Source organism: Antennarius striatus, chromosome 7 (assembly GCF_040054535.1).
Source record: "Antennarius striatus isolate MH-2024 chromosome 7, ASM4005453v1, whole genome shotgun sequence".
Taxonomy (NCBI): domain Eukaryota; kingdom Metazoa; phylum Chordata; class Actinopteri; order Lophiiformes; family Antennariidae; genus Antennarius; species Antennarius striatus.
Window position 1 is genome coordinate 12,557,662 of NC_090782.1, and position 22,668 is coordinate 12,580,329.

The following is a 22,668-nucleotide window of genomic DNA, read 5'->3' on the forward strand; positions in this document are numbered from 1 at the left end:
CATTTTCTCAGCAGGCCTGGAACTTAAATATATTACAACAGTTAATTAACAATACCTCCACAACACTCAAAGTCTTACAAGTGTCGCGAAAAGAAATATGGGAAATGATTTAAAAAGTTTAGCATAGTGATTATTTCAGGAAGGCAATGAGAAGAAGATGTCGTCCTCACAAGAACGAAGCTACACAGACATCTGTGTAACAGCACCAGCACACAACCTCAATCTGTTCAGATCACCAACATTTATTTGGATTATTCACCATTAACAGCTTTCTGACCAAATTAGACAAACATTATTTCAAAGAAAAGAAGATGAGTCATGAAAACACATCAATACTCTAGGCACTCTGGATTTTGTAACAGGGCTGGGTATGATTTGAAACTTTTTGTCAATTTTTGTGTAGCAGTATCAATATATCTACTAAATATCTCAATCGTGCTGTGTATGAAACTGTTCTTTTAAAAGAAAATATTTTAAAAACATATGAACAATGTCCAAACTTCTACATTGCCTGAAGGTTTTGTCGGTTAACACAATTAAATTCAATATAAAATTAACAAAATTCAAATCAGGCAACATTTGATCAATGAAGTATACATTGCTAGGGATTTGGCCAGTCTTTCTGTGCCAGTAGTGGGCGCTTGACCAATACAGCAACTCAATTCACAAGTCAAACAGGCCTACCCAGCCCTAATATCATCTACACACAAACAATACAAAAATATCAAAAGCATGACACAGACAGCTATTCAAAATCAAAAATCTCTGCTTCTTTCTCTTTCCAAAAAGCAAAACTGCGGTCGATATATTTACAGATTTCTTCATTGCTAAAACTAGAGATGTCCGTTCCACAGTGGAGCATCCCCTCATCAGGGGTGGGTGTCTGTACGATGACTTTAGGGACCTGTCTAACTTCCGGGAGGCTATGTTTCACCACCTCTACAGTGCTTTCAGCTGGACTCACAGTGTTCCCGAAGAATTTGACCTTAATGTCCTCAAAGCCGTCCTTCCACTCACGGTTCCCAGTCTCAATGTCTTGAATGACAGCCTTGTGAAAGTCCCTGACCAGCTCCCAGGGGAAGCTCCCCACATGGTCGAACACCTCAAAACAAAGCAGGTGTCTCATTTTGCGTTCGTCCACCGGCAGTTCCAGCTCTAGGATGTGAAAGTAGCCCAGCATGAAGAGGTCTAGGGTCAAACTGTCGTACTCCACCGGCACGCCTTCCAGACGAGGCAGGAACTGCTCTGGGGAGTAGAGAGCTTGTTGCCTGTGGAGTCTGTGGATGACAACAAATACAGGAAACATGTACAGGGTTTTAGGTAAAGCTTCAACTGGAAGTACTCGTCATCCTTCCTTGATGAGAGACTTAAGCGATTCGGCGATTTTTCTAACTGTTTCTATTGTGTTCAGTCAGTCAGCTGACAGACTACCGATTAATTCAGTACTACAGGTAGTAAATCAAACCAAACTTTTATCCTGGTCATATAAAATATCCTGGAATATTTTTCAGATAGTAGCTTGAATATTTAAGGAAATCACATCAAACAAGACCTTCAACATTGACCAAAATGAAAAACACATATCTAATGCAAATTGAAAGTCAGGTTAAGTTTCTTTCACAAAAATCCTGGTGCTTTACTGAAAATCTCTGTGTATCTCAGTAATCACAAACATATAGATAAAATATAGATAAATACAAATTAATAAAAATATAAAATAGAAACAAGTCTAAGCTGCAACTTCAGAAGAGTTCTCTGTTGGACGTAACACATCGTCCCGGTAGCATGTAAACACTGGGGTGAGCAGAGATCACAGGATTGTTCTGGATCTTGTGCAACTGTTCAGCTGTGGTACTGCATATGTTAGCAACTTCAACTTGGATGCAACAATAAAGGTTTCAAACCAAAACCACCTTTAAAAATGACAGTAGTTTGGGATCTTATGGCTTCTAGAAGTCTACAGACTTTTCCTAAGTCTTCTTCCGATTGTTTAGAAACATGGACCAGTGAAGCTATGGACTTCCCCTGGCTTACAGTCAGCATGAAGCGAGTTTAAACAAATAGTATTTTCATTTTTAATTGAACTATTCATTTACAGCAGAATTAGTTGAGGCTACTTAATCAGCTACCATTAGCTTATAAAGTTGGTCAGACAGACGTGTTAACAGACTTGTTCCAGTACTGATATTCATGTAAAGATGTGGATCTACCCATTAAACAAATTAGGGAACAAGATTGACCCCTAAAGCTCCACCTGGTTATGTGTCGACTAACTAATAATAACATTATCTGAGGGTTTAGCTAAACACTTGCTAGCTAAAACAGTCTGTACCAGCTAGTTGCTATGTCTTCCATCAAGTGTGCTGATAATTCAGCAGAATAAAAAGTGTCTGCTGTTGTGAAAAGAATAATGAGAGCTGTGAGACGGATCCCAAAGAGTATATGTGCAGGTTTTAAAACCAAAGCTATGGGCTAACATGAAAGCAGTAGCTATGAAGAGCAAAGTCTGTTACCTGTGGCGTTTGTGAGTTGTTCCATTTAGATTATAAACTTGAACCCATTAAAACATTTAATCAGCAAATCAATTAAATTAACACTTTTTTTGCCTTTCTGACAGTAGTGTTTTGAAAAGTAGGACTTTTTTAATGGATTTGGTGATTCATGGATTATTCCACAAATGTGTGGTCCAGACCTTAAAATGTGAACAATTCATTTGAGCATCACATACCTAAAAGCAAAGTTGTCATACAAATCAAAAAGTTAACTATTTCACATTGGAGCTTCTAGCAGAGCTGTGAAATGATAAATTCCTGTCGGTGCTCGGTGCTCTGGTCTGATGGGCCTACCTGCGGATCTGTCTGGACGGGACGCTGGAGATCATGCTCCTCCAGTTTCCAAGCATCTTGTTGACGGCGCTCCTCTGCTTGAAGAAATGTCCCAGAGAGCTGTTCATCATGCTGGACGGGGCGCTCTCCACGCTCTTCCTGCGCCCCGGCACAGACGTGTCGGCCATGCCCGAGCTTTCGCCGCTCATCTTCCTCTCTGCTGCGTCCTTGCTCTTCAGTGTCACAGTGTAGGCTGACTTCTTCCAGTGGCCTAAGAACAACACGACGATACGCTCTTTCCTGAGGCTGGTTGTCTCCAAAACATCTGTAACATTTTCATCATAGTCGATGCCGGAGTCGCTGTTCTGGTCGGTTTCCGGGGATGGACTCAAGACTTTAGGCTGTTCTTCTGACTCTCTGACCTCAAGCTGCGTGGAAGGACAAAACACTACAGCTTCTTCTCCTAGCTCATCGGACAAAGTTTGGTTCTGGGTCTCAAAGTTAGACTTCAGATTCCTCACAGACACTCCAAACTGATGGATTTCATCCTCGATCCTTTCCCTGCGTCCCCTGGTGGAGTTGAGCCTATCTGGCGTCTGAGAGAAGACGGTGATCAGGTCGGTGTTGGGCATCTTGCTGTAGGGCTGGTCGGTCAGGTTGGTCATGAGCAGAGACATGCTCTTCACGATGCCTGAGATGCGGCCGCACCACACAGGCAGGGGAACCTGACTTGTGAAGTTTCTGAATTGCGTGTTGACGGTGATGTTCACTATGGGGGCTGGAAGGATGTGCCTGAGTTCCTCGGCCAGACGAGCTAGCTCCAGCTCATAGCCTTCACAGTTCTTCTGCATGGAGACGTTGGCAATCTGCTGCTCCAGATAGATGAGGTCATCCTCAGCCAGCAGCTCACCAGAGGGCCCCAGGATGGCATTGTGGGCTTGGGAGTACCTCCAGCTGACTTTGGCATATCTGTTCCCATTTTCCTGTAAAAGAAGAGGCAAATAGCAGGCAGATAAATATACGGGCTGACATATTTAATGTTTTTCTATTATTTCAAACTGATTAATGTGAGAGGAAAAGAGTAATGATGTAATAAAACTGCAATCCAAGCCTCAAAAATAAGACTCGACCAGCAAAGTGTTATGTCTTCATTGATTTGTTGTATACAATTAAAAGTAAATGATGATGGTATTTCCAAGTGGTTTTCAGAATTTTAGTAATGCAGATTCAGAGACGCAACACTGTGGTTTAAGTCATTGTGGTCTAGTTAGGCTCCGTAAATCTAGTGCAGAGTGGGACTTGGATTAGAGCAACCTGCACAGCACACAACCGACGATCAGAGAGATGAAAACAAAACAGATGCACATTCATTTTGTGTTGAATGCCTGCATAATTAAACGACTAATTGTTTGTTTTTTCTTGTTAAATCTGGGTTGAAACACACGGCTGCCACTCTGGAAACATTATAAAACCTCAGCTTTGATCAAATCTGGTACCACTTTCCAGATCAGGTCACAACTAAAGCTTCTACTAAATGTTCATCAGACACAAATCACAAGTGATTTAACAAACAGCTAAATACTGATTACACAAAGTCAACTTATGTAGTTAGTAAACAAATATCCGTCCAAACAGGAGTTATTGGTTGTTCTACACTACAGGAACAAACACACATTTAAAAAAAAAAAAGAATAGGAAAAAGAATTAAATGCTTTTTCTCTTTGGCAACGAAAGTAATTGATTTTTGGAGAAATTTACACTGTCATGTGTCAATAAGCAAACAAACGAGGGTGATCAAACAACCCCAGCCAAAGGACAAGGTGAAGGTAAACATCTAAAAACTTTACACGTACAAAAACTCCTGGATCAAAGTGAGACGAAACAGGCGCCACAATGTCGCAGAAATAATTTTTATCTGTCATCTCCTGACAAAGTGCAAGATGTGTCAAAGAGTCAACTAAAAATCTGTGAGTAATCCCGCTGTTATGTGTTGTCCGAGAACTCTCCAGAGCTCCGCTTGGCCAAGTTCAGATCAAGACGAGGTTACTAAAACTGTGACCATGATTCTGTAGCCAAGCTAAACTGTTAACGGTGATCCACAATCAGTCTTGTGCTGCCGCTGTTATCACAACAGACGGGTAGATTTCAGACACGCGTGAATTTAAATCCATTACTTGTGTAATGCTGTGAGACACGTTACCTTCCTCCTCTGATCCTCCTCGTCCAGCAGCCTGGCCTGCAGCTGTCTCACCATCACTTGTCTCTTCCACTCGGCGATGGGGCGGCCTCTCTCGTCGTGAGTGGGCACCAGGTAGTCAATGTCTGACAGGTTGGCCTCCTCAGTGGGCAGGACCACCATCTTGTTCTGCACAGAGGCAGCGCTGCTTAAAGAGAGGGACTCATTTCACAGGAGGGCTGCGCACAGTGAGAAAGCTCGATGCCCTTACTGCCTGTCCGGTGAAGGCTCCTGATATCCCCGACTGCTTCAGTGATTTAATGGACTTCATGTCGCCAAGGAGTTTCTTTTGGGCCAGCAGTTTAGCATCAGGCAGCACTGTCTTATCAGCAGAGACGGTTATCTCACTCCCAGTGGCCTTGGGCTGATCGAAACCTTGAATAACTGAAATATAAATCATCATTTTTGTTTCCAAAGAGCAGTTTGACCAGTTTTGCTGCTTTATTTTGGCCTGTCTCACCAGATGCTGTGATTTGAATCTGCTCCATCCTGCTGACAGCTGTCCTCGCTGCCTGGGTAGTTGTGGACAGAGCAGAAGGGGGCTGGGGGTACCTCGCCTGAGGAGACTCCTCACTTTCTGGTTGCTAATTTGGACAAAATAATAGATGTGGCTGAGTTTTTTTGGGTCATAATATGGTTTGTTAGAAAATATTCAGTCTACCTTCAAACTGTCCATGGCTGTGTCAGTGTCCCTGCATGAGTCACTCAGGCTGCCGTAGTAGTCCCCCCCGCTGCAGCGCAACCCCACCACTGGCGTCACCTTCAGCTCCTCTTCCTCCACTGGAGCCGTCACTGCAAAGGGCTCACCTGTACACACCTGCTGCAAACAACATGCACAGTACATATACAGTATAAATACAGTATATAGTTTAAACTTCCCAGTTTGGGATAAATAAAGTATATCTATCTATCTATCTATCTATCTATACAGTATATATCTTCTTCTTTTTCTCCTTTCAGCTTTTCTCTTCAGGGGTCGCCACAGCGAATCAGTTGCCTCCATCTAACCCTGTCTTCTGCATCCTCTTCTCTCACACCAACTACCTTCATGTCCTCTTTCACTACATCCATAAACCTCCTCTTTGGTCTTCCTCTAGGCCTCCTTTATATACAGTATATAAATAATAAATATACAGTACATATACATACATACATACACCCACACACATACTGTATATGTACTAACAAGAGTGGAAATTATTTTCCCCAGGGGGGACTAATAAAGGTAATCTTTATATACAGCACATATACAGTACATTGTGCATATACATACAGTATATACATATACACACTGTATATGTACTGTTTATAAACATTGAAGACCCCTTTATTAGGCCCCCCTGGGGAAAATAATTTCCACTCTTGTTAGTAAATCATTACACAAGAGTATATATGGGACAAGCCTGAAAAAAACACACACACACACACGCACACACGCACACACGCACACACACACACACACACACACACACACACACACACACACACACACACACACACACACACAAGGGGCCTGTAGGAAATGCAAATGATGGTGAGAGGTAGAGTGGCGGGCAGCTACCTTGTGGGGTGCCCCAACAAGCAACTTAAAAATGGATGATGCCTTGCTCAAGGGCACCTTGCAGTGCTCGGGGGGTGAACCGGCACCTCCCCACTACCAGCTCACACTCCAAACTTCTTTACCCGACATGGGCCTTGAAACGGTAACCTCCTAGTCCCTAGAACAAGAATGAGCAACTGGCGCTCAAATATATGTACGGTGTGTGTGGTTAAATTTGATATACTGATTTTAATCCCCGCAGAGAAATTAGTAGCACACTCTAGTTAGTTGAATCATGCATATATATGTGTGTACAGGCCCTAAACACACACAAGGGGGCCTGTACGCATGCAGGGGAGGTAGAGTGGAGGGGAGCTCCTTCATGGTGCGCCCAAATAAGCAACTTGTAACTTGCAAGAGGGAACGGCGCCTTGCTCAAGGGCACCTCGCTCAAGGGCGCCTCGGCAGTGCTCTTTTACCATAAATGCAACCAGAACTAAACTAAAATTTAGTTAAATTAATCAGACACCTGCCTCCACTGATCTAACAGGAGGCCCAGAGTAAAAGATGAACTCTTATTTTAGTTTTCATTTTTGAGTTAATGACTTTTGAGTTATGGTGTAGATAACAAACTCTTTCCAATTGATCTCTTCAACTTTGTTTTCTGTATCTTTCAGCTAAATTTCAATCTGTAATTGGAATGAATATTAAATGTTTGTCTTCTTTTATTTTTGACATGTTTTCACATATGAATTGTAAAAAAAATGTTTTTCATAATTGTTAGCAGTTGGAAGTTTGCTGCAAACACACAGATGAGATCAGGACTACTGTAAGCAGTAGACACTCAGAAAGATGCCACTATTTCTGTCACATATAGCTGTTGTTGTAGAGTTGACTCTATTTTTTCTGTCTACCTACTTAGAAACACTTTACAACTTTGCAATAATACATAATCAGTCCGGTTTTGAAAAGATACATCTAAAAGTTGAGCCTTTTAAAGTTTCGGGTTTAAAAATAACAATCTGAGGAGGGTGACATCCATCTCATTTGTTATCAAAGACACAACATTTCTCACTGCACATAAATATAAATGCAAGTGATGTGAATAAAGCTCTGGCTAAAGGTAGGAACTTTATGAGAAACAGAAAAGTAGATTATTCTTAGAGTGTTCTTTAGGTCACTATGACGAACTTTCCCAAACTAATCACTTCAAGTCAGGTATTTTAGTTTAAGCTTGGAAATAAATAGGTTGTTTTGCAGAGGCTATTAAAAATGCTTATTATACTGATGGAACCATTCTTTAATTCCTAAAAACATGAACAAACAGGCTAAATGGGAATTAGCTGTAAAGTCTAGCATGAAATGAAAATACTAACACATTTTAGAGCCTGAGGCCATGCAGTGTGAGAGAACATTACAAACGTATGGGATAGTGAGCAACCTTGAATAACTGGCAGCCTTTCACACCACTCCATGGAGGATATGGGATGTATGGAAACATTTAGAACCCCTTTAATGAACCTGCATTGTCCTAATGCACTCCATACAGAATGCATATCAAATTCAGCTCTCCAAGGACATTATTAGTAACCCAAACATCAAAGCTGGTCATAATGCGCTGCTGCATGCTGTTGTGCTTTGTGTCCAAGAGGTGGTCTTTGCCATTTCCTCTCACGCGGCACTTTGAAGTGGAAACAGCACGAAATATGCTGTGACATCGCTCAGGCAGAGGAATAAAGTTCCCCGAAGTTGTGCAATCCGTAAATAGATAAACAAGGGAGGGCTGAGGAAAGAGGAGGTGGCCCCGATTCTTTTGTAACCCTTCTCGTAACAGTTCAATGCCCCAAGAGCCATGATGAACTGGTGTGTGTGTTTATATGTGTTTAATTAGACCCAGTGGCCAGAGAGCATTTGGTTTTCATCAGCACCCCATCACAATTGCCACGCAGATATAGATAGGCGAGCCCTGTTCTGGCCTGGATCCACTCTCCCGCTATCAGAGCCCGCAAAGACCCCGATCACAACAGATTAGGAGCCAAGAGTTAAGAAACAGCTACTCAGGGCTGTCTCATTGCCGAACACGCAGCACCAGTAATCTGTGGTCCCCGTGGGTCGAGCCGTAAGAGAGTTGAAGTATTTCAGAACACCGTGTGTATTTAAAAAACATGTCTTGTAATTCTGCCCTCCGAAATCAATCATTACAACAACCTGCTTCCATGTGAAATGTTCACGTTCCTGGTGATAAATTGCTATGTGGAATGTATACAGCGGGTGTACATTATACACAGAACACTATAGCGTAAATACACGTTCACTCGCATGTTAAAATACTCTCATGTTTCCTGCTCGGAGGTAAATGCTTGAGAGGAGACTGACTGAAATGCTTCTGCCAACATTTGCAGTTTTTTTTTTTGCATCCACAGCAGCAAAACAAGACACGTGACAATATTTGTCCACTTCATGCTGGAACATTTAGCAACTATTGCATCAGAAAGCTATGTGTGAAAGATTCAATTGTCCCAATTGCAGAAATCAATGACGACAACATATATTAAGGCTGTGAGCCTGGAGTATTAGTCATGTTTAACCGTAACTGATCAGAAAACAGGTACAACACTGCCAAAACATCCGTCAGTTAAAGCCTATTTAAAGCTTTTCTGTCATTTAGCTAAATTACTCAGTTTGTCCGGACAGAATAATAATGCACTAGAGCAAAAGAACAAGTACAAGCAAGTAAAAGTAACACAAAGGGAGCAACTGAGGGTCTAAAATGAACCTGGAGCTTCCAAACCTTGACCTTGAGCTACTCGCTCGCTGCACACCGGCGTGGCTTCCCTCTATGGTGACACTCCACAGGCATCGACTCCTGCCGCCACGTATCAGAAGCCCCTGCTCAGCATTGAGGATGTGACACGATCACAAGCTCACCAACTGTTGGTTTGACCCCATCATCCGCATCCAGTTCTTTAGCCAAGAGCCATCAGGCAATAAACAATAAGCTCTGATCGGAGGAGCCGTTAATAATTAAGGGACAGGATAGAATGGCCAGTAATGTCACTAATGCATAGACGAACCGACGGGCGTGTTGTTGCACGAAGGGAGGTATCAGCGGAAGACTTGTCAAAGCAGCTGGAATAGAGACATTTTATCCAGGCGCGTTCAGGAGATTTTTCCACTTGGGACAACTGAACAGAGGAATCGGTTCATCGAGTTCTTTTCATGTGAGGATCAGGGTAGAGACACAACAGCGTCAGCTTGAATGTATGGATTCAGCAACAACAGACAGAATGCTCTGATGAATATTAATATCATCTCTGTCTCCATTATATCTATGGATTCCCCCAAATACACATTGAAAAATAACAAAAAACATGGTTCATTAAGGCTGAAACTAATGATCATCACCATCATCAATAAATCAGCTGATAATTCCATGTTTGCTCTCTGAAATATTAATCATGAATAATATTAATGACGGTGTCCCATCACTGACTCAGCATTTAAATGCATGTTTAAATATTCTTCCATTCTGACCTTTGGTTGTTTTTTCCCAGCAGCACTCCAAACCTCTATGACATCTGATTTAAAGTAATATAAATATTCATTCATCAATATTTAGGAAATTTCAAAATAGTCCCATCAGGGAAGCCAGAAACTTTTTCTACATTTGGAATTCTAGCCAAACTTGTAAGCAATTCTGAAAATATAATAACAGCTCCAATTTGCTTTTGATCACTGGTCGATCAATGGAGTAATTATTGTTAAATGTAAATGCTTTTTACACAAAACAAAGAACACAACTGGCTAATTAGATGCTCAAAAATCTGTAAAAGCATGTGCTTTCCTCCTCATTGCAAAAGGAAAAAACAAGGCAGAAGACATCCTAAAAAGCGCAGTGATGAATTAGATGACAATGCATTTTCTCCATCCAAGTATTCTAAAAATACCATTCTCAAAAACAAAAGCTTCTTTCGCCTGACTTCAGTGAATGGAGAGTAAAAGCCACAAAAGTATGTGAAGTAAACTTTGAGGAGAAAACTGTTTATTTGATTGCAGCTGTTCCTGAGACGTGAGATGAGGAAGAGCAGTTGACAGTCCTGAGCAGGTCTGACCTCGATGTGTGTTCCAAACACACCGAGGGGAAAAATGCACCGCTCTCTAAGGCCCCATCCAATTTAGGTCGCTGCTCAGAAAGGAGATGATCTGACACTCAGATGAAACTTGTGATCTCTGCAAATCTGAATTGCCACCTTAAATGTAAATAAAGCAGGTCTGTCTGTGCTGTGAGAGCAGGTTTCCACTCCCTACCTGAACTCCATACATCACAAGGATTTTAATCAGTCATCTGCTTCAACGTCTCTATCAGATAACCCTTTGTTCACATCCAGCCTCCGGTTTGTGCAAGAGGAAATGCGATATGTCATTCTGTGTGCAACCAACAGGTATCCAGAGGTGACAATCATAGTTGCCTCGAGTCTCTGGAAAATAAACATGACACGCAATCAAACGTGTGTTTCAGGCCGGTGACATCCTGCTCTCCAAATCCACAGAGGGATAAAGTTGCCGGTTCCAGGCATCAGAGTGGTGAAAACATTGAAACCCAAGCTTGTGGATCTCATAACGTGCTCAGGCCCCAGGCCCTGCACCCGAGCCTCTGGAGAGGCGTAACTGATAGGCCCTCAGCTGGCGGCGGCTCCAGCAGCGTTGGACGTTGCGGCAGCCCCCGTGCTAATTAGCCCTCTATTGTTGGGGATTATTTCTTTGGGGGGAGCTCGGCAGCCACGCCTCGCTGCCTCCCTATAATCATCCTCTTCATGTGAGTGCTGCTATTTACCGCTGACTTATTCATGGCTCCGATTGGCCGACAGCTTTCGTTACTCTGTGTGCATCGCTGTGCGGTCGGCCCTGCAGGCGGGAATGAAGTGTGATGGGAAAGCTAATGGCAGGGAGGAAGATGACAGCTGTGAAGCTTTAAAGTTCAACAGACTTGCTGACTGACTGCTCCCTCACTGGAACTCATTATGAACATTATTCTCTGTTTCTTATTCAGCATCAACTCTGCAAGCTCAAATTCCAGCACTGGCATCAACCTGAACCCTCTAAAGGTAATTATTATGCAGCTATTTAAAAGAAAAACAAATCAAGACACAAAGAGGCTGCCCACACTATTAAAGTTGAATGCAGAGCATGTTATTACTGTGCTGACCCCTGACAAGAACCTGCAGCACAAACAAGGTGTTAACACTAAAATATTAAACAAGCACATGAAGGGCTGTCGTGGTTTCGGCACAAAACAAAAGAGCTAATCTGAGAGAGTCCTTCGTGGCAAACTGAGAATGATCAATCCCCTCCTGCGCTCACGGCATCGTGGCACATTAATGCCTTATTAAGCACAAAAGCCACTGTCCTCCATCCACTTCCTTAGACCACTTAAACTGAGAGCAAAGCAATCAGGCTGAGTGGAAGGAGAACACCGCTGGAAAAGAACAGGCTTGACCTGCATGAAATACATGTCACAAATTAATTAAATGATTCACTGAGGCTCTGACATCTTCCAGATGTTTGCTGCTGGCCCCAAACTAGCTTTGAGTTTCATTCCAAAGTAAACAGATGGGCAGCGCTGTCATAAAGAGAGGAAACAGCAGGACAAGCAACAATATGCATCTAGTAGGTGGAAAAAGAGAAAGCTCACATTTTTCTCCACGGCATGGAGATAACTGGCACATTCATGGTGACCATTGTACTCTGCCAAGTCTGCTGGTGTGAATCCATCAGTGTCTTGGTCTCTTGGGCTCGCCTGATTGGCCAACAGGATTTTACAACACTGACAAAAGGAATGGGACAGCATGGTAAAAACAATATGACTAACACATTGTCTCCTGATGACTGATTATTTAGACAAGATGAAACGACAAGAACAAACAAAACTACAGCAAACTTTGCTCCTGACCTCTATCTCTCCGTTCTCTGCAGCATCATGGAGTGGGGTCCCTCCCCAATAATCCTTGACGACTTTTGAACCCAATTGAAGCAGGTTCTCCAAGATGCAACAGTGTCCTCTGCTGGCAGCAAAGTGCAGCGCAGTCGCTCCATCTCTGTCCTGAGCTGACAGGCTGACATCAGTACGCCTCGCCTGCTCGGGTCAGAGAGAGAGAGGATTATAGAAGAGATGGAGGAAAAACGATAACCATGTGTGTCTCTACTGACCAGCCACAGCACGACGGCTCGGTGGCCCATGTGGGCAGCGGCGTGCAGGCAGCTCATGCCGTCGTGGGCGCTCAGGTGGACGTCGGCCCCACAGTCGTTCACAAGGAACTCCACAACATGCAGGTGCCCTTCTTGACAGGCCAGGTAGAGTGGGGTGGCACCGAGGACGGTCTGACAGTTCACACATCTGTGCTCAAAGGTGAAACAATAGGGAAGAATGAAGGGAGTCGTGTCACAACCATGAAAAAAAGTTAAGATGCATGATCAGTCCACATTAGTTGAAATAATAACAGTATACAACAGATGAGGAACTCGTCTACAGAATCGTGACATGATCCATCTTTGTATCTGGAGTGACAGATAAACCTGTAAGACATGCATGCATTGTTTGTCCTGATCTGAACTCAATTTATTGGTTTTTACCAACAAAATAACAATTAAAATTAACGACAGAGTCTACGTGACGTAAACCAAAGATCTACTCTTCAGGGCTGCAGACCCACATCTATACTGATACGCATGCTGTACAGAGCTAGGGAAGCCATGAGGCTGACATGAGATTGACACGGTCTCGGAATGTATTATTCAAGTTCCTGGTTGTCACATGTGATGGCGTGGCTCTATGCGTTATGCAACTACAGTCATTCTCTCCTGTAACGAGGAAAGGAAGCAGGAGGAGCAGAATGTCCCCTTCAGGTTTGAACTTCGGTGCCACCTTCTCAGGTTTAGTCATAGAGACGATACAAGGATTTACTGTCTAATCAATTATTTTCTAGCTACAGCTAAAAGTGATTAATCATTTGTCAATATATAACATATACAGTATTTTCCGGACATAAGGCACACTGGTTTATAAGCCGCACCTTCAATGAATGGCCTATTTCAAAACAGTTTTCATATAAAAGGCTCACTGGATTATAAGGTGCACTGTCGGTTTTTGAGAAAATTAAAGGCTTTTAGGTGCGCCTTATAGTGTGGAAAATACTGTACTGTATCTTCTTCTTCTTCTTTTCCTTTCAGGTTTTCCCTTCAGGGGTCGCCACAGTGAACCAGTTGCCTCCATCTAACCCTGTCTTCTGCATCCTCTTCTCTCACACCAACTACCTTCATGTCCTCTTTCACTACATCCATAAACCTCCTCTTTGGTCTTCCTCTAGGCCTCCTGCCTGGCAGTTCAAAACTCAGCATCCTGCTACCAATATATTCACTATCTCTCCTCTGGACATGTCCAAACCATCTCAGTCTGGCCTCTCTGACTTTATCTCCAAAACCTCTAACATGTGCTGTCCCTCTGATGTACTCATTCCTGATCCTATCCTTCCTGGTCACTCCCAGAGAGAACCTCAGCATCTTCATCTCTGCTACCTCCAGCTCTGTCTCCTGTCTTTTCTTCAGTGACACTGTCTCTAGACCAAACAACATCGCTGGTCTCACCACAGTTTTGTACACCTTTCCTTTCATTTTAGCTGAAACTCTTCTATCACACATCACACCTGACACTTTCCTCCACCCGTTCCATCCTGCCTGTACACGCTTCTTCACCTCTTTTCCACACTCTCCATTGCTCTGGACTGTTGAGCCTAAGTACTAAAAATCCTCCACCTTCTTGATCTCCTCTCCCTGTAACCTCACTCTTCCACTTGGGTCCCTCTCATTCACACACATGTATTCTGTCTGACTGCGGCTAACCTTCATTCCTCTCCTTTCCAGGACAAACCTCCACCTCTCTAGCTTCTCCTCCACCTGTTCCCTGCTCTCACTGCAGATCCCAATGTCATCTGCAAACATCATAGTCCATGGAGATTCCTGTCTAACCTCGTCTGTCAGCCTGTCCATCACCATAGCGAACAAGAAGGGGCTCAGAGCTGATCCCTGATGCAGTCCCACCTCCACCTTGAACTCCTCTGTCACACCTACACACACCTCACCACTGTCTTACAGTCCTCATACATGTCCTGCACCGCTCTAACATACTTCTCTGTCACTCCAGACTTCCTCATACAATACCACAGTTCCTCTCTGGGCACCCTGTCATAAGCTTTCTCCAGATCTACAGAAACACAATGCAGCTCCGTCTGGCCTTCTCTGTACTTCTCTATCAACATCCTCAAAGCAAATACTGCATCTGTAGTACTATTTTTTGGCATGCAAACATACTGCTGCTCACAAATGTTCACTTCTGCCCTTAGTCTAGCTTCCACTACTCTCTCCCATAACTTCATTGTATGGCTCATCAGCTTTATTCCTCTGTAGTTGCCACAACTCTGCACATCTCCCTTGTTGTTAAAAATGGGCACCAGCACACTTCTCCTCCATTCCTCAGGCATCTTCTCACTATTTAAGATCCTGTTGAACAACCCAGTCAGAAACTCTATTGCCACCTCTCCTAGACACTTCCAAATCTCTACTGGTATACAGGTCCTTCTCAAAAAATTAGCATATTGTGATAAAGTTCATTATTTTCTGTAATGTACTGATAAACATTAGACTTTCATATATTTTAGATTCATTACACACAACTGAAGTAGTTCAAGCCTTTTATTGTTTTCATATTGATGATTTTGGCAAAAAAGTAAAGAAAAACCATGGAAGCATGAAGTGCTCCAAAATCTCCTGATAGCTAGCTGCATTGACCTTGCCCTTGATAAACCACACTGGACCAACACCAGCAGCTGACATGACCCCCCCAGACCATCACTGACTGTGGGTACTTGACACTTGACTTCAGGCGCCACAGACTGTGGCAAATTTGATTTCCGAATGACATGCAAAATTTGCTTTCATCTGAAAAAAGCACTTTGGACCACTGAGCAATAGTAATAGCAATAGTCAAGTGCTGCTTCTCTGTAGCCCAGGTCAGGAGCTTCTGCTGCTGTTTCTGGTTCAAAAGTGGCTTGACCTGGAGAATGTGGCACCTGTAGCCCATTTCCTGCACACGACTGTGCACGGTGGCTGTGGATGGTTCTAATCCAGACTCAGTCCACTGCTTCCGCAGGTCCCCCAAGGTCTGGAATCGGCCCTTCTCCACAGTCTTTATCACAGTCTTGCTTGAGGGTCAATGATGGCCTTCTGGACAGCAGTCAGGTCAACAGTCTTGCCCATGATTGAGGTTTTGAGTAATGAACCAGGCTGGGAGTTTTTAAAAGCCTCAGGAATCTTTTGCAGGTGTTTCGAGTTCATTTGTTAATTCAGATGATTAGGTTAATAGGTTGTTTAGAGTACCTTTTCATGATATGCTAATTTTTTGAAATAGGAATTTTTGGTTTTTCCTTACTTTTTTGCCGAAATCATCAATATTAAAACAATAAAAGGCTTGAACTACTTCAGTTGTGTGTAATGAATCTAAAATATATGAGTCTAATGTTTATCAGTACATTACAGAAAATAATGAACTTTATCACAATATGCTAATTTTTTTAGAAGGACCTGTATCATCAGGACCAACTGCCTTTCCACTCTTCATCCTCTTCACTGCCCTCCTCACTTCATCCTGACCAAGCTTTGTTACTTCCTGGTCCACAGCAGTCACGTCTTCTAGTCTTTGTTATCTCTCATTTTCCACGTTCATCAACTCTTCAAAGTACTCTTTCCATCTTCCCATCACACTGCTGGCACCTGTCAATAGACTTCTATCCCTATCCTTAATCACCCTAACCGCAGTCCGTCCGCCATTTGGTGATGGTTCTCTCCGGACCCATGACCACTCCATGATAAATTCATGAGAGTAGATTTTCTTGGTGCATTTTTACGTGCAGTTCGCGGCTACAGACGGGGGGCGCTGCTCCTCCAGTTAATACGGTAATAGCGCCACTCAGTTCAGCCAATCAGATCGTTTGTCTACCCTGCTGTCAGCATACCAGGAAGTGAGACAGCTCGCTACCGCTGTGAGTTTATCGCTACAGCGGAGCACAGAAGAAGGGAGACAGCATAGCTCCAAACGAAGGGAGGTTAACGAGGAAAAACGCTGGTTAACAATGAGTGGACGAAATTTATGTTTATTCCTCCGTCAGGCAGTTGAAAACCATTTTACCTCATGGCCTGAACACGTAGCATGAATTAAAAGTGGAAACATGAAGCGTCACTACGAAACAAAGCACAGATCTTTTGTGCAGAATTATCCCCTGAAGTCCGAGCTGAGGGCAAAATGACCGAGAAAAATGCAAACGAATGTTCACTAAAGGCATGGTGGAGTTTGGGGCAACATAAAACATCTTTTAGTGATGTTTAAAATACAAACCAATCCAATAATAACCAAAATGGTTCAGTCCAGGTACTGGCTGGCCTGACAGCGCGCCACAATGCGCTATTTAAGCCACACCCAGATAGTGCTTCGGTTTAGCCCCTGACCCGGAGGCGGACCAACGCAGCATCCTCAAGTGATCGTCTCTCATATAGTTTTGTGTGGATGTGGGGAAAACACGTAGGCGCCGAGTGTGCACCCTCGAACGCACTACCACGGCAGTTTGTTTGATGCGGACACGTGAATGTGGACCTGCCGGAGAATGTGCGCAAAACACTCTGAGCAAGACCGCGCTCCTGCGGTCCTGCCAGGAAACAATGAGAGCGCAGCTGCAGCTGCTCTCCTGGGCGAGGGAGAGAAGCGTGCGGAATGGAGATGGACGGAGCGGTCTGTATCGCTCCGTCACTGCCTTGCTTTTGGTTAGGTGCTCCTAAAGTCTTTGCTGGTGCTACTAACTTCTAAATTTGAAAAAGAAAAAAAGTTAATTTCGAGCCCTTGTCACCCTATGTTCCTGCCTCTTCTGGAAGTATTCACTATAGCCATTTCCATCCTTTTTGCAAAGTCAACTACCATCTGCCCTTCTGTATTCCTCTCCTGGACACCAAACCTGCCCAGCACCTCCTCATCACCTCTGTTTCCTGCACCAACATGTCAATTGAAATCTGCACCAATGAAAACTCTCTCACTTCTAGGTATGCTCTGCATCACTTCATCAAAGTTCAATGCATAGACATGTACAGAGACAAGTTCAATGCATAGACATGTACAGAGATTAGATTGTCTTTAAGATCAAATATTTTCTCTGATCTACAAAAACACTCAACATGTTCATTTGATTGTTAACAGAGGTAAAAACAAGATGTTTGTAGGAAAAGAGGGCGCTGATCTGAAACCATGGTGAAGAAAAAGGAACACGAAGGGCGCTACATCCAGCTGTGTGTGAATGCAGATGGGGTTAACGAGCAGGTGGGGCAGGAGTGGGGAGGGTCCGCTTTGAAAGCCCACTGTGTGTTTCATGTCAAGTCACAGTCACTGAAATGGGTGTCACTTATTCTTTGGTTGCCAAAGGTAAGTGGTACAGCATCAAAGTTAAAAAGTCGACTGTTACCCAACATTAACACTATTTGTGTGTGTGTGTGTGTGTGTGTGTGTGTGTGTGTGTGCGTGCGTGCGTGCGTGCGTGCGTGTGTGAGTGTGTTAAAACATTAAGCTGTCCAGACTTTGATTTAATCTGTTAAATAATCAGTCACTTTCAGTCTGTTTTCCACATGTCTGCTTCTGTGCTTTAACCTGGTGATTTTTAATCAGGTACCTCTGATCATAATAACTTGGTCTGATAATATTTCTGATTTATTAGATATAGGCTGATGATGAGATACAAAAACAGCTACCAGTCTCTAGTCAGGTGTTGTGAATTAACATAACAGAGTCTGGTTGATAACGTGAAAACTAGAAAGTGAGAATGCAAGTCTGTTGAAAAACATTTAAAAACATAAAATAACAAACAAATGCTAATGTGTAAAAGGTTATAATAGTTGTTATGGACAGAGTAAAGACTTAACAGTAATAAAGTAGGACTAAACTGTTGAAAGTGAGAGCAGTAGATTACTGAGAAAGGGCAAAAAGCAGTGGATAATAATTAAAAAGTAGCTGAAAGTAATAGATTATTAGTTGAACCTGTCAAGAGTAAGTGTAAACCACTGAAAAAGAAAACAGGATAGTATATTAAATAGTAGCGAGGCATCCAAAGGTAACGCAGAGCTGAAATAATCAAAAAATAATGGAATGTAATTACAGTATTTTCTGCACAATAAGGCGCACTGGACTATAAGGCGCACCCTCAATAATTTGTTTGTTTTATAATTTATTTCATATATGAGGCGCACCGGATTATAAGGCGCACACAATACAAAATGACTAAAATTTATTTGATAAACTGCAGCGGCTGTAGTTGCGCAATCCGTCCACTAGATAGAGCCACGCTGCTCAGGCAGTCATGATTGCATTCATGACTTCCTGACTACCTTTGAATGGCCCCTATTGTTATGTCAATAAGCCATTCTGAGCCTCATCAAGGAAACCTGATCACTTGATCATCTTAGAAAGAATTCAACACGCATATTAAAAAACCTGACATTAAAAACTGGTTAAATTCATTACGAGTGCAGTCAGTGTGAACAGAGCGGATTATTTCCTGATCTGAAGTTCGAAGCAGATATTTAAGCTCCGACGTTCGCCTTTCATTTATTAATTAAATATTGTTTCGATCGATCGGTCGTCCAGTCGGAGGTGAGGTGCAGCTATTTGCTGCTGTGTGTCCTAAACAATTTTTTAACTAGTTTTTAATGTCAGGCTGCTAATTTACTAGCATATATGACGCTGTTTTACTCCTAGAACTGACTTTAACGTCGGTGTCTCACCGCCGTGAATCTCACAGCACGTCGCTTCAGACAGAATACACAAGCCTGAATGCGCCCCTCCAGAGATATCAACTACATTTGTAAATCAATTGCAGCACACCCGTTGGCACCGTTGTCTAGCAGTGACTCTAGCAGTGACTCTGCTCTTGAAATTTCAGAAAAGGCTGTAAGTTCAGCTTTGAGGGTCTTTCATTCACCTTTATGCCAGTTTCTCCGTGTGTTTCCACAGACTAATACTGTTGAATGGACTGTCATTAGATTCCAGATGACAGCACAATGGCATTTTTTAGACCAATTAAGTTTAAAGTGGGTTATTTCCGACACCAAATAGTTAGGAAATACTGAGATCAGTCAGTCAGTCAGACTTTATTAATAGAATTGTTGAAAGTTCCTTATGTTTCTCTACGTAATCACCGGTGCTCCTACAGTCTGCTCTACCGTCTGAGAGCAGCTCAGTCAGAGCCGGGACTTCGGTGACGCCCCTTGACTACCGTTGTTAGGGGGCGTGGGCCCGAGTGCCTTGTGAGGGGGCTCCTCTGGTGGCGGAGTGCGGCATGACTGGCGGCCAGACTGCTGGCTTTTTTTCAGCGATCAGGTTTTTAACCAATATTAATATGAATATTAATCCATATATAAGACGCACCGGATTATAAGGCGCACTACGGGTTTATGAGAAAATTTTAGGCTTTTAGGTGCGCCTTATAATGCGGAAAATACGGTACTGTTGGGTTAGAAATGATATAAAGAAATGAGAACATGTCTATGCAATATGGTAATCCCATTTTAACTTCTATTAATTTGTTATTAAATTTTGTAGGTTTTTTTGCGTGTCAGACGTGTCTTTTTTTTTGTTAAGTATATATTCATTTTGGCCACAAGACGCTGAGGAACAAAACTGAAATGATATGAATGATTGGTCAAATCAACTACCACTCAGGTTTGGATCAATAAAGTTAGTAGACTAGAGGGCTAACATTTATTTCATACATTTCATCACGACATTAATGACACAAGTGCTTCACACACACACACACACACACACACACACACACACACGCACACACACACACGCGCGCGCGTGCACACACACACACACACATACATACAAATGTCTTATTAAATTCTATGTTTTATGTATAAAATCTTGTCATCAGTCAGAAGTACTTTATTTATGTAACACCTTTATTACATCATTATGTCGGAGTCTAGATCCAACAGAGTGATCATAATTTACAAACATCCATTGAGTCATGAATGCAGCACAGAAGTGTACTACATGCTTGTAATATTGAAGCTAGCGGGCTGACCGTTTTATTTTAGTGTCCATTGGTGCACATCATCGTGTTTGGTTATCCTTCATGTGATATTATTACAGATGCAAGAGTTTCAAAATCTGACTCACCCGATAAAACAATTTCAATTTGTGTGTATGCATCACCTTAAACACATCACAGCTTTCTGTGCATTGGTCTCCACCGCCTGCAGCTCATGTCCTCATTTGTTCTGCACTGTCAATGACAGGTTGTCAAGATACGTCTCAGTCATGGAGCATATAATATACCCTCAGGGTTGTGTGACTGTTGGTTCAGCCCACCGGAAAGGTACCCTGATATAAATGGAGGTGGGGGCAGTGAACTCACCTGGGGGCCTGCTGCATGAGAAGCTTCAGACAGGTGAGATCTCCACTGGCTGCAGAGTAGTGTGCAGGTACAGCTCCGCCGTTCGTCTCCATTTCCGCCGTTCCTCCCACAGAAAGCAGCCACTTGATGACTTCCACACGACCGAACCGGGCTGCCAGGTGCAGCACAGTGGCGCCAGCATCATCCCTATTCTGCAACATCCAGGGTCAGACTTAGACAAGACGATGGGACTCTTCTCCTCTTTTGCAGACTGAGTGTACGTTAACATTCATGACAACCGGGGCCTCATTACTCTTATGTAAAAGGTGCCAGGTTGTTAGACAATAGAGGCCTTTCTTTTCAAAGGTAAAACAGAGATTATGAAGTTATTAACGTGTCCGGAAAGAAAATAAATAATAATCTCATTTAAAAATGAACACAAAAATTTATGGCATGCAGCTTCGATTAAGTTGGACTCCTTTTCATTTGGGAGATAACACATAGGTAGGTAGCTAAAATGGCTTTGGTAGGAGCTCCTTTCAACCATCTGGACATAATTACATTTTCAACGTAACACAAATGGACACCCAGTGGTTCAACACTTTATGATGTAATGGAAAGGTGGTGCATTCTTTCTTTTACAACTGCAGTGACGTCACCTCGCTCTGGGATCAGTTAGACAACCATCTGATTTGGAATTTGGAACCACACATGGTTTTAGGTGATAGGAATAATCAGTCGAGCCAAATGCATGGCATCCCTCCAGGGTATTGGACCTCTTGGGTTAAGTCCTCTCCTTCTCTTTGAGTGTCGTGGAGACACTTACCTCAATGTTGCAGCCTCCCTGATCTGCCAGCCATTGCAGCTCCTGGATGTGGCCAGTCGCTGCTGCGTCATGAGCTGGTGTGGCTCCGTTCAAGGCCCTAGCATCAGCCGCCAAACCCAAATCTCTCACCAGGAACTGGAGGCACTCCAGGCGTCCACACCTCGCCGCATGGTGCACCGGGCCAGCACCCTGAGCATCAGTGATGGTAGGTGCGAGGCGACCAGAAGATGCTCGCTCCCTAAGGGTCGCAAGATCCCCGGCTCGAGCTGCCTGGATGGCCCGATGAAGCACCATCCTGGACCGCTACGAGCAGGTGATGGCATACAGTCCGAGCTCTATGGAGCTCTCCGAATCCCAGCAGGTTACCATCTCTTTCTCTCACGCTCAGCTCTCCTGCAATAACTAAAAACTCATGCACTCATTGCTTCTTCCTGCGCCAGGAAAGTGACACCCGAGCAGCAGCCAGCTGGCCGGCACGGTTTGTTGGGGAGAAAGAAGGGGGGTCAGAACCAGCGAGATAGAAAGGTAATGAAAGACGGGTGGAGGCATTCCGCTCTCCTTTGTGCAGTGGCGGCCATATGCTGGCAAACGCTGCACCGTGGATGGGGAGCTGAGGCACACGGAAACTTAAGTATCAGGAGAGGTCAGCGCCAAAGCATGGGGAGATTACAACGAGTGTCATTTTTTACAATTATTTAAAGAATTCACAAGCAAGAATGACGAAAGTTGAGAAATCTGCCAGAGAGTCATCTGGA

At 43.3% G+C, this 22,668-nt stretch overlaps 1 protein-coding gene across 4 annotated transcripts; it reads right to left on the reverse strand.

The window, feature by feature from the left end:
- Nucleotides 1-226: 226 nt before the first annotated feature.
- On the reverse strand, nt 227-22,628 carry espnla (espin like a). 4 transcript variants are annotated; one of them, XM_068320123.1, is made up of 11 exons: nt 21,914-22,628; nt 21,109-21,299; nt 12,809-12,995; nt 12,552-12,734; nt 12,294-12,425; nt 5,723-5,878; nt 5,522-5,645; nt 5,273-5,445; nt 5,026-5,190; nt 2,847-3,808; nt 227-1,277 (listed from the first exon to the last, which is right to left on the reverse strand). In XM_068320123.1, the coding sequence occupies exons 1-11, from the start codon at nt 22,205-22,207 to the stop codon at nt 746-748; spliced, it is 3,099 nt and encodes a 1,032-aa protein (XP_068176224.1). In that variant the 5' UTR covers nt 22,208-22,628; the 3' UTR covers nt 227-745. The 4 variants fall into 4 exon arrangements, with proteins under 4 accessions (XP_068176224.1, XP_068176225.1, XP_068176223.1 ...); XM_068320124.1 differs by having other exon boundaries at nt 5,273-5,436; nt 5,723-5,881; XM_068320122.1 differs by having other exon boundaries at nt 5,723-5,881.
- Between the last annotated feature and the right edge of the window lie 40 nt (nt 22,629-22,668).

What these genes read in the sequence shown, in the direction of transcription:
- espnla (XM_068320122.1), bottom strand. Translation starts at nt 22,207, where the DNA reads ATGGTGCTTCATCGGGCCATCCAGGCAGCTCGAGCCGGGGATCTTGCG. An exon ending in TCCATGCCGTGGAGAAAAAT is followed by an intron (nt 5,882 to 12,293) that starts GTGAGCTTTCTC and finishes TGTTGTTTGCAG; the next exon opens with CAGGTGTGTACAGGTGAGCC. An exon ending in CCGTCCAGACAGATCCGCAG is followed by an intron (nt 1,278 to 2,846) that starts GTAGGCCCATCA and finishes TGTCATCCACAG; the next exon opens with ACTCCACAGGCAACAAGCTC.